At 36.4% G+C, this 17,248-nt stretch overlaps 1 protein-coding gene across 3 annotated transcripts in view; it reads right to left on the bottom strand.

Annotated features, from left to right (window-relative positions):
* The window catches only part of LOC121330282 (RNA-binding protein 25-like), a 40,179-nt gene that overhangs the window by 10,031 nt on the left and 12,900 nt on the right, over positions 1 to 17,248 (bottom strand). For all 3 annotated transcript variants that reach the window (XM_041276672.1, XM_041276673.1, XM_041276674.1), the window contains 4 exons: positions 16,365 to 16,448; positions 9,002 to 9,261; positions 3,490 to 3,604; positions 3,005 to 3,094 (listed from right to left, as the gene is read on the bottom strand). In XM_041276672.1, coding sequence (XP_041132606.1) covers positions 3,005 to 3,094; positions 3,490 to 3,604; positions 9,002 to 9,261; positions 16,365 to 16,448 — 549 coding nt within the window. The remainder of the gene's footprint in view (positions 1 to 3,004; positions 3,095 to 3,489; positions 3,605 to 9,001; positions 9,262 to 16,364; positions 16,449 to 17,248) is intronic.

Here is a 17,248-nt window from a genome sequence, read left to right as displayed (position 1 = left end):
TTTGGTAGTTGAAGTAGCAGCAGATTGAAAATGACAAATAAATCACCTCATAAGGCTCATCAGCTTTAAAAGTTAAAATCTTGTTTAATCTATACTCAGCAGTCAAGCTATTAATGCTGCAAGAGTTTATAAACAGAGACAAGCTAGACTGACCCCTTTGGTGAAATGCAGATTACACCAGAAAATATTATATTACGCTTTTTAAAAGTTAAGTTATTTGCACACATGTGTGCTTCTCTGGGTGATACAGACCATTTGGAAAGCCTACAAAAACTCAAATATTATTTTGGCAAAACCGCTTCAGATGTGCTTCCTTGTATTTTAATTTTCCAAATTATTAGAGATATTATAGGGGGTTAGTTATATATTCTCATTTGAAATAATTCGTAATTGAACTTTGCCTACATGTTGCCTATACCATCTCCTGATCCACATAGAGGAACAACTTTAAAATGCACCACGATAAACAAGCAAGGCACGTTACACTCCACAGGCCAGCCTCTGAGTATTCATTTGCCAAGAAGCTGAGTCTGGTCAAGTGAATTGTGGACTTTGTAGAACAGCTTGTATACCAGTCAGGGCTCTACATTTATATTTTTTACTACTGGCCCCTTGGGCCACTGAGGTTGTGTTTTTACTGGCCCCGGACACAATTTTAACTGGCCCAATAACAATTACAAAACTGGGTGCGTTGTTTTATTCACCGCTGCAAATGTATTGGTGAGCCGGAAGTACATCCACCGATGACTGGATTAAAACAACAGTTTGGTGACATTAAATATGGCAACTAGTACTAGAATTGTTCATACGTTATGTCGGCCAGGGTGCCCTTGGTTCACCACACACCCCTGTAGTCTGGCCGGGTGCCTCCAGGCTTGCCTGTAAGCTGCGTTGTCCTCTGACACTGTAGCTCTGAGGTGGCTGCATGTTGGGCCTGCAGTGTGAAAATAAGCTTATGGCACTCGCTTCGGAGGACAGAGTCAGCGCGGGGGTGGACCGGTGAGCAGAACCTAAAAATAATTCGCTATTCCAAATTGGGAGAAAAAATGTAAAAACAATTGGCGACCACTAAAAAAAAAAAATCAACTTAATTTTTGTTTTATAATTTGAATACTTAATTTAAAAGGTTGAAAAGTTCCTAAATTAATGAGATTTGGTAGGACTTATTACTTCACAATTTACAGTATTCTTGTCCACTATATATTTAATTTAGTCTGCCCACAGTCCACATTGACAGATTCCATGGAGGCGTCTGTTTTCTATACATTGTTTACGGTGAATCTCACCGGCTTTTTTCTCTCTGCGAGTCTGGTGGCTGATTAACAACAGTTCGGTGAGCACATAGGCTCACCGGTGGAGCAACCGGTGAATAAATCACGCCCACTGTATCACCCTGCTCGACAAGTTAATAGCAGAGTAATGTATTAGGTTGTGTGTTAGCGCCATTCAAAAATAAAATAAAAAACAAAGAGTCTTATGGATTATTTGTTTAACCATTTTATGTGTATACCATATGTTTAAATGGTAATAGCTAATCTCTTTTATAAAATCTGTTCGTACACTTAACATGCTTTGACTAGATCACAATATAAAAATGAAATAATTAGCCTAGTTATCCTCTGCAATAAATTCACCCGATGTTTAATTTTTAAAACTATTATTATGTTATTTTATATACTGTTATTTTTGGCTTCAGAGTTGTTACAGGGGTCAGTAAATTAAAGAAGAAAAAAAAACCTCCCTGTTTATTTTCACTGTGGAAATCTGGTGATCCTAAACTACATGGACAGTGTGAGAAACTGAAGCTTTGGTAGAAACCAAAATCTTTCCGAACGCGACAAAACTCATAAAACAGTAAAATGTATTCAATCTTTTCTCAAATTACTTTGTTTAATGCTGACATTAGGAGAACCATGCAGAGCTGGGTAAACTACATTATTCTACTGTAGGCATTCAAGAGATGCATTCCTTAAATTAACGAAGTGCTCCACAGTGCTTTCTTCCACAGCAATGTGTAAGAATCTAAAACATGCTATATTAAAAACCGGAGCAATAGCTGCCATCTTTCAGTATGCCTTGCAGGATATTGTAAACATCCGTTTCACACACTATATAAAACGAGCTGAGCGCACTTGCAAACTGCATTATTAACACAGACAGACTCGGTTCTGAAAAAAAACCCCATGCATATTCTTTCATGATGTTTTTTCATTTCCATATGTTTAGTAATGTGTACGGTAACCAAAGACAGCCCACGTCTCAAATAACAAAAGTGGTTAAGCGAAGCCTTTAGATATATGCTATTGTAGTTATTTTAGCCATTTAACATGCACATATTGGCGTGCTTTTCAGAAAATGAAAATACTGTGTTCAAGATTTGAAAATGTATGTGTACAAATAACTTTTTTTTTACAAGCAAACTCACAACTGAGCTGTTAGCAACGCTAACAGATTTATACTAATCATAATAGTAAACACTATTCAAACAATAATCATAATACAAAATAATCTTCTCAGATCTTTTGGCACACTAACCCATTATCTTGCGTTCATAAAACAGAAGCCATGTGTACTATACTATATACATTACACAGTTAAACAATGTTACCAGCCAAGTTGGGCCTGTGGTGCTTCATAACTTCTGGCCAAACTGCGCTCTCTACTGGCCCCGGGATGACGGGCCATGGTTAATGTCGAACCCTGCCAGTGCTGACACGTAAATATGTGAAGAAAAATACATCTACAGCCACAATACATCTTTGCGGCAAAAAAACTAAAAACAAAAAAAAACTAAAACCTAGGTTTAATAATGACCCAGAATGCTACATAGTCAAGTCAGATGTGATTGCAACTTAATGCAGAAATTCAGAGGAGAAGTTGTCAGATGCTTAATGTTGTAGTTTTTGGATTTTCTAAATGTTACTAGTTAACTAGTAAACCAAGGGAGAGGAATTTACTTGTTTAAAAGGTGGCAGTTACTTAAGAGTAAAGTTTTTTTGCAGACCGTTTCTCGCCTTCTCTCTTCTTCCCGTTCTGCTTCTTTTGCGTATTCCCGAGCCTTCTTCCTCTCCCGAATTTCCCAGTTTTTAAGCCGCTAAAATCATTAAATACAATAAAAAATTGCTATATTTCACGCAATTATTGAAGTTGTTTATTCTGAATGAGAATATAACGATAATTGTTGCATCATTGTCTTAGTAGCTCATGTTGTCTTATTCAATCAAATTCTACGAACTATCCAGATCACTAAAATTACCACTTGCAAAATCCTGTTCTACAAGATATTCAAAAGGTTGCACAAATGAACCATCAAATTATTGAATGATAATATATACAGTAAAATTACATTTAAAAGCAAAAAAAACAGTCGGTTTGCAACTTCTAAATAATGACGTATATTGGCTGGTTGCTGACAAACTAGATTCTAGTTCTCCATGTGCTGTTTGACAGTGGAAGTCTGCCCTGTCCATACTTGGATATATAGCTTACCTCCTGGTATGCAGTTTCCTTGTCACGCAGTTTCCTTTCAAGTTTCCTGCGCTCATAAGCCTCCTCCTCATCTTCCTCACGGTCACGCTTCTTGTCTTTATCGCGACTCTTCTCCCTGCACAGACGCACAAAATCATTAGAGGCAATACAGAGAATCTCCCATCAAACCTGTGTCTACTAGGAAATGCATGACCACCCTACAATCCAACACAAGTGTGCCTGTCAAACATTTTAGCTGTAAAGACTCATAGCTAATCTAATTGATGTATACAGCACTTGTTTGTATTGACAGGTATTTGTGAATTTGGTAAAGGTGCTGCAGTATATTGGACTACAATTCATCACTAATGGATAAGCTATTTTCTAGATAAATGTGTATTACCAGCAGCGTTCCCTCTAAAGCTAAAATGCGCAGTTTACTAACTTTCGCAAGTTATTATCAAATATGAGAGCTCGCTTGGGCATCAGCGAGTCTACCTGTACAGGGTGGGAGAAGCAGGCTGGCGATTCTGCCTCTATAGTGCTGCTCATGAATTTTACAGTTTTTAACTCGTCGTATAATTGAATACTAAAATAAGTGAAGCACAATCTGCATTATTTACAAGTATAAATACTCCGGTAAACAAATAAAAATCACAATACACACTGATGATTTTTACTTTAGTTCCCTTTTAAAAAAAAAAAAACGACCATTTCAGAAATCACCATAAGTGTTTTGAAACTGGTAAAAATGTAATCAGCATACTTAATCTAGAGTAGTAGAAATGTACCGGTACGTTCTGCAACTTTAAACTTGAATTACTGAACCTACGAAACCCCTGATCACATGATACTGTAACACTAGATTTGTGTAACTCCTTTTATTGGTCCCTTGCACCCTCTGCCAGATATTGACTAAATTACAAAAATGTCAACAGCGTTTGTAAACCAGCCCAAATCTCTCAGTGAGAAAGTATTTAGTAATAACACTGAATTCAGATTCCGATTTAAATTCAAATACATAAAATTCTTCCACTGAATCAAATGTCAGCAAGTCTGTCAGTGAAGACATAAGCGAAGAATATTTACCATCAACATCAAGTGACAGCGAAGAGGTGGCGCCAAGCTCTGTGCGTTGCTCCATGCTTCAAGGAGAATCATAGGCTGAAGCATTAGACACTCTCACTCCCTCTGCCCCCACAACCTGTTTACCCGGATATAATTTATTCATGTCTCTCTCACTAGCTCTCTATAGTTCAGCCTTTTTTCTTTTTTAAGGACTCGTTATTGTGGTTGTTCCACCCCATTGTTTATTGACTACATGTTATTTTTTAGACAAAATCTTTCCTTATGACTAAAAAGATATATTTATTTGATTATTTATTTACAGTAAAAATGATTTGTCTGAATTACATCAGTATTCATTACAAACATATAGCTTTCAGCTGGTTTGTACGCTGTACTCGTAATAATCAAGCGCATGCAGTAGAAAGAAAAAAAAACTCATAGGACCTGCAGTGCACTTTAGAACTCACTACTCAAAGGGTTAAATGTATAGATCGTTTTCAATGACGTCATAAATCACGTAGCAATTGTTCTTAACAGAGACGGCAGCCACGTTGGTGGGCACATGTGAATTTTACAGATACACATCAGTGAACAATGTCGGAAATGGTAGCATTCTCACTATTTTAGGAAATTAGATGGATTATCTAAGAAAAGATACAGTGAAGATGCATATAGAGCTGTATGTTATTTCTGAGCAAAGATGGAGCAAGGACGTGCAATTACTGCCAAGCGTTTGTTTTCCGGACATAATGAATGATTTGATTAGTACACCTAGTCCATATGCCCTCGAAGATTTGAGATGCACAAAGGACTGGAATTATACAACCAGTTTATCTGTGGATGGGTTACAGAGGTGAAGACGTGCATCATCAACAACCTTTGTGTCATTAAAACTCAGGCGAGTAACTTTTACTTTTTTTTTTTTTATTAGTTTATTCGTGATACCAAGTTATATTTGCACAAAAATTAAAGAGACCCAAACAATATAATGAAACTAACTAGCAAGTTTACAAATGTTTCTTTTCCCTTTTGAATTTTTGCTAAGACACGAAACCAATAAAAGATATATTTTTTTAAATGCAGGAACTCTCTCTTTTCTAATCTTCTGCGATAACACTGCATTCTGCATCTTACAAAATGAAACAATATATTGATGTATTTATAAAAAAAAATACTATATTGAGGTATTTAATCATTAAAAATGTGTTGCTTAATTTATATTCTTATATTACTGTAATGTATTTATATTACATTTCTGGAACAGACATTTCAAATAACTACTATTAAGTATTGCATTAAAAGTAACATAATCTATAATGAAATGTCATGAACACACTCTTGAGGACAAGTAGCTACACTCCTTCAGGTCTGCCCTTCATGCATTAGCTAGCCTAGTCTTTGTTGCGTTATATATTATTTTTTCTCCCTGCAATTGCATAACCCTCGGCAAGCTGTAAAATGAAACCTTGTCTCGTCCATGCCTACTGCAACAGCCGATAACTACACAAGCATGCTCCATTTTTTCACAAAAGTAAACAAAACTTTAAGGTCTGAAACCGCTTTAAGCGAATCAGAGATATGGCTTGCCTGCCCACCAGCTCAAGACACGTAATAAGGACCACGTCACTTGAAACGTCTTTCGAAAACTAATTAGCTTAATTTGATTTTTTCATTTGTGTAGCTTATAAAAAATTGAACTCCATCTGTTTAAAATAATTTAAGAGCTCAGATTAGGCAAATTATTAGTTCAATTAGGGTTCAACTAAGTAAATGAGAGCTCAGTTGGAACAAAAACCAGCAGGGCAGTGGTCCCCCAAGACCAGGACAGAGAACCACTGGTCTACAGTAATTGAAGAACACCTTGTCCATTTATTATTTTGTGAGTTTATTCATCATGTGACACCATTAAATATCACAATGCCCGGCATAAACACGTAGATAATAAGAAAGCAAATAAGACGGCAACAATGGCAAAGCACTGTATTATTCTATGCTGAAAAACTAAGACCCAAGGTACTGCTCTCATTTAGCTTACTTCCCGAAGTAAGCAATCTAAATTAGTTGCGTATTTCATTATTGTTTAGTTTATTTCTTTCCATACTACCTGCCTTTAATGAAGCTACAATTAGCAATTCTAAAAATGTTAAACCATGACCATTTCTTAACTGAATTATATTTTCTGACAACAAAGAAATTAGCTCAAAACTATGTTTCTAGCCATACAATCCTTAAAGGTAATTGATCACTTTACTGTGTAAAGGATGTAGTCACTACACTACACACCGTTGGTTTCACAGACATTCTGTCTGGAGACACACCTCTTTAAATCTTGCAAATAACACTGAAGAATTAGGAAAGAACCAATTGAGAGGATCAATTAAGTGTTTACAATAAAAGGGGCGTTATCTAAATTACAATCAGATAATACATAGCAGTGAACCTGTTTTAGAGCAACAAGTCAGTCAACACGTCTATCAGTATTTCATATTTTATCCTGGTTATTATAATGCCAGTAAAACACTAAACTTAATTTGTGGAGTACTGTACATAGGATTACTCTCACATGACATTGCTGGACTGTTACTAAACGGTTTCTTATTTTTTTATTGTTAATGTAAATGCCAGCAATAAGCTAAACAGGTATTTTCAAAACACCTTTATTTTAGACTGAACTACTGTGTTAGTGGAAGACTGTAAATATGATTCTCACAACTGTGCTGGACATTTGGTTTTCTGAACTGTTATAATATAATTCTTAGGTTTCCCTGCTTATTTTAATGCCAGCAATGAGCCAAGTTGTCTATAAACATAATGACGGGTTTGAAGTGTCTTCAGGTGCTTTACTTACTATTACAGTAACAAGAGACTGATTTAAAAAAAAAAAAAAGTGGTCATATTTATTAAATTTACTTATTTTAACTATCATCATATTTATGTTCAAATGCCATATTTAATTATGATACGTTGATAAAAAGTGGGAACAAATGGAATTGGCCCTTTTTGAAAAACTGAATTTGGTATTCAAGAATAGAACAATTAGTAGCCATAAAGACGGTTACAACTGAAGGCAGTGCAGATGCCAGTGTTTTATGCAATAGTATAAAGCAATTTTATGCAGGCCACCAGTTAAGCATGCAGTCTATCTATGATAACAACCAACAGGGCTGCACAGGATCAGAGGATACTCAAAATTAGAGGCAGAGCCATAATAAATGTCTTGCTTAAATTTAAAGTAAATTGTAAAATTTGAGATACTTGTGTTGGAATATTGTTTCAAAATTGTATAATGCAACAAGAATATATTAAAAGTGTTAATGCGTGGCCAAAGGTTTCTCACTGATAATTTACTCTTTGTCAAAATGGCAAGTTTCTCAGTATCTAAAAAGCTTAGAGGGAAAACTGAGCATTTCACATCAGCAATTCCTATTATCAGGAGTCAGAGTAGAGCATACTGTCAGTTTTTATTGAATTTACAGTAACACTGAAATCCAATTTCAATTACAGAACAATTAAAAGTATTATACATTTAAAAGTGCAGTGCGTTTTATTAAAGTGGCTGTAAGTGTCCTATTCTGATCACTAAGATTTTTTAGCCACAAAAGCAAGGTGTTTGACATCAGGGTATTGAGCAAATCATACAGAGGACAAAAGCGTCCAGTCTGCTGTTCATAGGCCTGTATTACTGTATCACGTTTTTTTCAGAATGGTTGACAAAGTGTGTGGGAATGTAGAACTGTGCAGCAACATCTTGTTTTCTTGGTGGTGCATTATCCTTTCAAAACCTCCACTTTTGTCTACAAGTGCAAGTTTTTGTGTGAGCACTATGGCCACTCGAAATGCATCATAGCTTCTGTAGTCCCCAAACAGTACTAAAACACAGTAGAGAGGCACTAATCTGGATGCAAGTTATTACATTTCCCAATACTCTTTACACTCAGCTGTTCAAATTAGGGCGATTCATTTTACTCACATTTTCTTCTCTGTGAGGGCTCCAAAATAATTTGTACTAACTGGAAATTTGTGTTAAATTAATTTGTATTAACAAATAATTTACAATACGAGACTGCTAAATTTGGCCAGGACCTTGTTGAAAATTCATACTTTTCACAAATGCATCCAATCAGAGTTAGTTTTAATGAGAATGGACTGTATATGTACAAATGCTAGTGTGAGATATTTATAGTCGGACCATAATATATCCCTAGATTCTAATATAACTTTTGCATTTGCCTGATTCGGAGGTGAAGGATCTCTGAGTGGATAAAACGTATATAAGAAATAATGGTAGGAGGTAGTCAAAAAGCAAAAAATCTTTACTGAAGTATTTCTTTTCCAATAAAACTATGTAGTTTAAGTAAATTAATCATATTTAAAAGGTTACATTATTCAATTTGTATTTATTTTTTGGCTTTAGGATGTCCTTGCCAAGTCTTGGACATGTGGTTTAAGAGGTGTGTCTGCTCACCGCGATCGGCTGCGATCCTTGCTGCGGTCCCGGCTTCGTTCTTTCTCACGCTCTCTTTCTCGCTCTCTCTCTTTGTCCTTGGTCCGCTCCCGGTCTCTCTCCCTCTCCCTCTCCTCTTTTTCCTTCTCTCTCTCTCGCTCCCTCTCTCTCTCCCGGTCACGCCTCTCCCTCTCCCGCTCCCGTTCCTTCTCTCTCTCCCGTCGCTCCTTCTCGATCTCCTGCCTCTCCTTTTCTTTCTTCCCTTTCTCTTCTTCCAGTTTCTACAAGCCGATAAAGAAAAGATTTCCATACCGGTTAGGTTTTTCCAAGCCTTTACATAACAGGAGAAAATGAGTACAACACTCAAGATTAAAACCACAAGACTAAATATCGTGCAAAAAAAACCAAAAAACCAAAACAAAGCATGAATCTACACATAATACGAGTGGTTTACAGCCTCCTCCCCTATCCCACTTTGCAAAGATTTGAACATTCTTACATACCAGATAGATTTTCCAACAGACCAAAATCTAAGTTTGAATCGACCATCTACACAAACATTCTTGTACTCAAACTACTTTAGGGTTTGTTTTGCAGCATAAACTGCCTTCTATAAGTATTAAATAAAAAAATGTACATCTGGCCTGATAGGACTTATGTAACTGGGTTTCTCCCCACTTCAAGACCCTAAAACAGAAGTGGTCTATACAAAGGTTTGACTCATTCCTTGTTTTATTTTTAACCTTTGACGTGCAAACAAATGTCAAATCAAATAGGAAATACTGGGCCATATTTTCCTCCATTTATTTTTTTTTTTAAGAGGTAAAACACCTGTTCATTTTACAAACCTAAAACCACACAAAGTATATTTCAAATTGCAAATTGTATATTTCAAGTTATCTTAAGCACTCTCAATGTGTGTTGCCTCATTTTATAATATTAACAGGAGTTAATGGAATAAATGTAACAGTAGCGAAGTTTTTCTAAAAAGTAGAATCAACCACTGGAGCCCCATATGTGATTCAAATCCAGGGGGACCCTGAAACAGAGGCTGGAAACCCTTTAAGGCGTTCGATTCCTTTAAGGCAACGTAAAACATTTATTTAAAAAAAACTATTCATATTATATATATATATATATATATATATATATATATATATATATATATATATATATATATATATATATATATATATATATATATATATATCCTTCCTCAATGTGTTTGGTTGTGACTTACAGATGGGTGTGCTATGGTTTTCATCGGCAGCACTGCGATTACAATGTATAATAGCTAGGTCTGGGAGGAAAAGCAGGTAAAATGGTTCACAGGTAACAAAATAAAATAGAAATGAATGATACTCAATTCTAAGCATCCCAGATTCCAATATCCCCTTCAGACCTGATTTGCTTCAGTGTTCAAAAGAAATCCCATGAGTGAAAACCCATGAAAGACATGACCAGGGGCTGAAGGGGATATGCATCAATCTGTTTAAGGTATACAGAAAAAAAAAAATCATCCCTTAAAACGTAACAGAAAACAGGCGATTCACTCTTATATGAAAAAATAACATTTTTAATTTTCGCAAATCAAATTAAACAAATCAAATAAAGCATCTTACCCTACTGTTGAATCTTCCTGGAGCTGAGAGTGGCTTGTTCCATCCAACAAGCAATAATGACATTTTGGGTTCTTCCCCCCCCCCCTCCCAAAGCAAGAAGCTATCAATATACCCAACCTTCTTAGAAGCAGACTTAAAGGATCTCTATATCACCTAGCAGACTGGGTCTTATGACTGACGAACTGGCCAGACTTTCAACAGATGTGCAAGTTAGATATAAAGCTCACTTAAGGACACTGTTGCATCAGCAATAAATGTTCCATCTATTGTGTATATTAGATATGCGCATTTATGATTTCTCTTGTGAATCAATTTAACCAAAAATATAAATATGCTGCTGTTGAAATAAGTTCAATACATTATGCCATGCCAATGCTATGTTTATCTTTGCATGTGTAGCTACTGGTTTTTTTGTAATACATAAAAGATTCTGCACTGTGTCAGAGACGTTTTATACTCACATCGCCACACTCATGGCTATTAGTGAATGTAAACACTAACTGCAGAAAATGTACCAAATTCAAAGCAATACCTAGGGACTCATTGAATTTAAATGAAAAAACAGCATTCAGACATTGTGTCATTAAACTTTACATTGCAAGAACAGCCTTCCCCATTTACTAAGCATACAGAATGTAACAAAATAAACTGGTTCACGGAACAAAGGTAATGAATAACCTAAAGTTTAGTTTACATGTTAAGTGAATGGATAAACGCAGAGTAGTTGTAGCAGTAAACTAAACTGAAATAGGTACACATTTAAACTTTACAACCCTAGATGCAGAATGTGTTCCCAAAATTGTTAAGCAGAAGTTTAAACCTCCATACATCTATACAGTGCCTATAGAACGTCTACACTCCCTTACAAAATTCACCTTTTGTTGCCTTATAGTCCCTCCAAACTGGATGACTGAGCAAGAAGGAGACTGATCAGAGAGATTACCAAGAGGCCAAAGGCAACTTTGCAAGAGCTACAGGCTTTTATGGCCAAGACTGGTCAAAGTGTGCATGTGACAACAATATCCCAAGCACTCCACAAATCTGGCCTGTATGGTCAGGTGGCAAGAAGGAAGCCATTACTCAAGAAAGCACACCTTGAATCCTGTTTGAAGTATGCAAAAAAAACACTGTGTAGCCACGTGGCAAAAAGTTTTGTAGTCTGACGAAACTAAAATTTAACTTTTTGGCAGGGACTGGGGTATTTGTCAGGATAGAAGGGAAAATGAATGGAGCAAAGTACAGAGAAGTCATTGAGGAAAACCTACTGTCCTCTGCAAGAAAGCTGAAACTGGGACGGAAGTTCACCTTTCAGCATGACAACGACCCAAAGCACACAGTCAAAGCTACACTGGAGTGGCTAAGGAATAAAAAGGTAAATGTCCTTGGAGTGGCCCAGTCAGAGCCCTCAGTCTCAGGGGGTTTTGTACGTTTCACGTCCCTAGAATATACGGTTTTACTGTAATGCGGTTTAATGAATACTTACCAAAATGAGCTTTAATGCCTTTAAATGAAAAGGGCCCGAGCAGGTCAGTTTACTATATTGAAATATAGGTAACTCCTTCTCAAGGAAAACTCACTTAAGTTCCATAAGCATTGATAGGAAACATAACCCATTCTAAAGGAAGAATTAAGCATCTGAGTAGTTCGACAATAACGTGCAACAGCACATTCCCAGAGTAACCCCGTATTATGAGCCTGTGTTGGGTATATTGATGCTGCAGACACAGCTAAGACAGGACAGCAGAGAATGCCAAACATGGTGAGGAAGAGAGGAGTGCAGACTGACAGACAGCAAGAGCACATTCAAAAGGAATCATCTAAACACACACTGCTGGCTATTATAGGAATTATAGACATTAAGCAAAAGCCTTATTGGGGAAGTGAATCAAGACACACTTAACAGGATCTATTTTAATATACATATGTAAGTTATTTGTAGTATAAAAGCAAGCCTACTTAACCTTTATAAGAAGAATAAAATAAATACTTTTTTTATTAGACTTACCTTAAGAGCCTGTTTGCATGAATGATGTTTACTTGCAAATACAGTGCTTCCTTTTTATTCCATAATTCATGTTTAGACTAAGGTGACAGTAAATTGTCTTGTCCTATAGTTTACAAGGGTCATTCACAATTTCACGATTTTCTGATGTGCAAGTCAAATAGAGAAATAAAGAGGAAGCACTGTACATGGCTACCTGGCGACCGACCTCTTTGAGACCTAACATGACAGCAGAGCTTTATAACCTACATTATTTGCCCGATTTATAGCAATGTCTTTTCCAGACTGGTGGCAATGTATGGATTTCCAAGCCAGGGCGATGTATTAGGATCTATTTTTGTAATTTATATTGCTATAAATACAGGCAAAATACAGTAATATAATAGAAAACCTATTGGAAACATGTTTAATTTTTAATTATTTTTTTAAGTACTACTGTATACAGAGATGCCAACTTCTGAAAGGAGAAAATTCCTGGTCCCTGCAAAGCCAATTACCTCATTTTTGCTGTTATCTATACATTTTAGTAATGTAAAAAACACAGTATTTAGACATTAAACCCCAGTAAAAAATACTTCAACACTGATTCTCTCTCTTTTTTTTTTTAAATTGGAATTCTATGTATTCTGTATTTAAACATTAGTAATGAAAAGTGTTTTAGGATCTCTCAAGTGCCAAACCCAGACTGAAATATTCAACCTCAAAACCAAGAAAGATTTAACATTTTTACTACTCTGCAACTATCAAAGCACAAAATGCTGTGTAGTATCCAATAATTAATTTAAAGCGAGTTAAACTTCAAAACCCATTTACACAAATAAACAGAAATGGGGGTGTCAGATTTTGCTTATTGCTGGTGTTTCTTCGTACCTATGTGAGCGATACAGTCATGACGCCCACTATGTTTCACAAAGTCGTCAATCCGGCAGTATTCACAGTAAACGTGAGATTGAGACACCAGTTCTTTTAATGCATGACCATTCTGAGGTAAATTCCTCTCAATATTTCTGACAAGTCAACATTAACCTTTTAGATGGAGAAGAGTGACATTTGTTGTTTGACTTGTGATTCCTATTTTAATAACTGATGAGTAAGGCTGGGATTCTGTCACGGTAATTTGTACTAAAAATGACAGAGCAGTCACAGTAAATCTGTTCAAAACCACAGAGGAAGGGGAAAATGGTGTGCGAAATCATGGGGATGAAAATTCAACTTTTTAATATACACTATCTACATAAACATAGAATTAGTTTGTTTATAGAAGTAGAAAAAAGGGAAAATGTATCAATGTTTACTTATTACGGTTTTCACAACATCAGGTTCAAGTTTTAATCCTGTAAAAAAAAAAAATCTGTAAACTTCACAGCATATACAACTATAAACAAATGTTCGTTTTACATAATATTTGGTGGGGTTTCTACAGGACAGCAAACAAAAACTGTAGGTTTCACATACCTTTAAGTTTGAAGTAAAAAAAAAAAAAAATGTGCGCATCTGTTGCTTCTGTGGTAGTTAGCAGTTATTTTACGTTTTGGTTTGCTTGTTTATATATTATTCTGATACAACAGATTGTAAATTTGATGCATTCTGGAGCACTGGTCATCCTGAAGTATATTTTTGGATGCAGAAAATGATTACAAAGAGTTGGGAATCTCGTTTCCATCTTTTTTCAGAACTGGTAAGCATGGTATTCATGTTGTGCTACACAGTTGTCTTCAAACAGCAGAATGGCTTCAAACACTTCTTTCTCAGATATGCTGAGATACTTTGCCTGATTTGGGTCAAAGACCCAACAGGCATTGAAAAATGCAGGTGCAGGTTGACAAAACTGGACTAGATTTGCACTGCATGTATGCTTAATTTTTTTCAGTGCGGTCAATTGATTGTGAAGTGGGAATGGCTACATTGCAAATCGTAGCAGTTGGCATCTCTGATGTATACATACAGGGCGATTAGAAAGTAAGTTTAGTTAACCACAAATGCACCATATCATTGATGTGGTAAACTTAGTTTCTAATCACCCTGTAATATTAATTAATAAATATATAATTTTACAGAACAGAGAAGCAATCCAGGTATTAGGACCCCACCTGAAACCACACTCCAAGACTAAGATCAGATGGGCTCCTAAAACCTGTTGCACTGGAAGTTGATAAACTGCCTTTCAGTGAAGAATGAAATCAAAATAGGGACCTGTGAGAATGCTGTTTTGCTAATTAGAGCTAAAAAATATATTTAAAACAGCTTGGTAATGGCCCTTTAACAGGCGCCTATGTGCTTTTGTCGACGTCACAGATCCTTTGGTACTTTCACTGCAGAACAAGTTTCTAAAACAAATCTTCACATTTCACTCCTGACCAAACTAAAAGGTCCACAGAATGGACTACTAAAGAAATATCTTCACTTCATGATGACAAAAGCATGCATGGCCGGAAACACGGAGCAGCTGTGCAGGGGTGTGTACTCTAAAATCACAACACAAATACCAGGGGAAGGACAGGAGCGAAGAAGAGACAGGGGCTGAGGAGTGAGGTGAAAAGAAAAATAAAAAAGCAGACAAAAAGGAACACAAGTCTTACCTGGGACAATCTTCAGAGACCTTCGTGCTGTGAATGGGCACCCCCTGCTATATGGACAGTCTGCATAGTCTGAATGACTGCAGTGGTTATTTTATTTTTCTGGTTCACAAAAAATACACAGCAAAACATGCAAAGGTTCACTGGGCTAATGGGCTTCAAATCACTGCCATTACCTGATGGCCTGTACAGCATTTAAAGCTACTGGGCACTCCAGAAACGAACAGTCCGGCTTTGACCCTGCTATGGATCTCAATAACACTCGCCAACACACAAGTGTGTTTTCGCACAATCCCAGTGCTGCATAGACAAAAGCCAGTTGCCCCTTTGCACATCTTCCCGAAGGGGGTGCCCAACAGTTGTAAAATAGAAATGAAAGCTCATACTTACATCCTATCCATGTTACTTTTCCCAAAGCTCTGAGATTCATCTTGCTTTAGTCACCATATGATCTCTACCATAATGGTGGGGTTTAATGAATAGATTAGCTTTAAGGGAATTTTACATTACGTCCATGCAGTTTTTATGTTTGGTAATGATCCCTGCCCCTATGAACGACATCATAATGTTCTCACCTGGACATTACATAAGGGACTCCCTAACTTTCTACCACCTGTCCCTACAGTGTGTCTCGTAGACTTTGAGTCCAGCCCCCTAATACAGTGTTCTTATCAGGGTTTTAAAGCAGAGAGTCCTTGCCAGTTCGCTGTAACCACTACATTGCTACCACAACTGTCCTGAACTCCCTAGTTAGGATCCTCTTGTTTTAGAGCTACACACAATGAGAAGTCAATAGGAACTGGGTGCTGTTATGCTTTTATAAAATCCTGAGGAGAACACATGCATCTAATTCTTTTGTAGATTAGAACAGAGAATTACTCTGCTCCTACTCTATTTTTTCTAGAAATATTACTCGAGGGCAGGGATCCTAACTGCCAAATTATTTACATTTTGCTTAAATATTTAGGGGTAGCATATTAAACCTGTTGAAAAAGTGCTACTTAAAACATCTTCAAAATGTTACAATTCATACAAGTAAAAATTCCAGATTAAAGGCTGTTCTTCCTTAGGTATCAACTATATCTACTCAAGGATTGTGTTTCATTTACTAATTATTCTACTAATGCTAGATCTTCTGCAAGTTGTATTTGTTTTGGTAAATATAACATAGTTTAGAATACTACCTTGTGTGTGTCTCTGAATTTACTGATCTCTCGAGAAATCAGGTCTCTTTTGTCTTCTTCCATGTCTATTGCATTTATATCTTCCTGTTAGAAAAAGAGAAAAGAATACTAAAAACATCTGTATGATGTCCTAGCAATCTCCTGGCCACATCTTACTTAACACTAGCACCGCCATAGCCGCTTTTTGAACAGATTTTGCAATTCAACATTTCAATATCTCTGCTTATGTGACTATCTCGTGCATGTCCGTTCTTGTGTTACTAAATATTTTTATTAAATACCCATACAATGTTTCAGCTGCAGAATCTCAAAATGAATAAGTTAGAAGTACTTGTTTCTGCAACCGCCAGACCCGCAGTTTATGCGGCACATTGAAATCAATATAATATAGCCGACAATTTAGTCTGGTCTTTGTAATAAAATCAAAGTCACTGTGAAAGAACGTATTATATAATACTGTTGAGTGCTGAAACACTAATGAAAGTCATTCTATACATCATACATTATTAATTTTATTAGCAGTTATCATAAAATACGCACTGAATCACAATACAGTGTGATATAGCTATGCTACTTTTTTCTCGTCTGCCTGTCCTCTAGTTACCACCAACAGCTCAAGCCGTGTGAGCCCCCTGCACTCCTCAGGCAGAACGACTGTGCCACCCTGACTGTGTACAGGTGTAAAAATAAATAAATAAAAATTGCTTATTCTAAGCTCCCTGCACAAATCAGTGACTATCAGGACTGATGCTAAAGGAAAGCTAAAGACTGTTTCATTTTACAACACAACTAAGTACGGTGTGGATATACTGGATCAAATGGCAAGGTTGTATTCTGTCAAAGGTGGTACTCGCAGGTGGCCTGTGGCTGTTTTTTATAATGTT

Source organism: Polyodon spathula, chromosome 17 (genome assembly GCF_017654505.1).
Source record: "Polyodon spathula isolate WHYD16114869_AA chromosome 17, ASM1765450v1, whole genome shotgun sequence".
NCBI classification, from domain to species: Eukaryota; Metazoa; Chordata; class Actinopteri; order Acipenseriformes; family Polyodontidae; genus Polyodon; species Polyodon spathula.
Note: the sequence above shows the minus strand (reverse complement) of the source record. Positions and strands in the feature narration are given on the sequence as shown.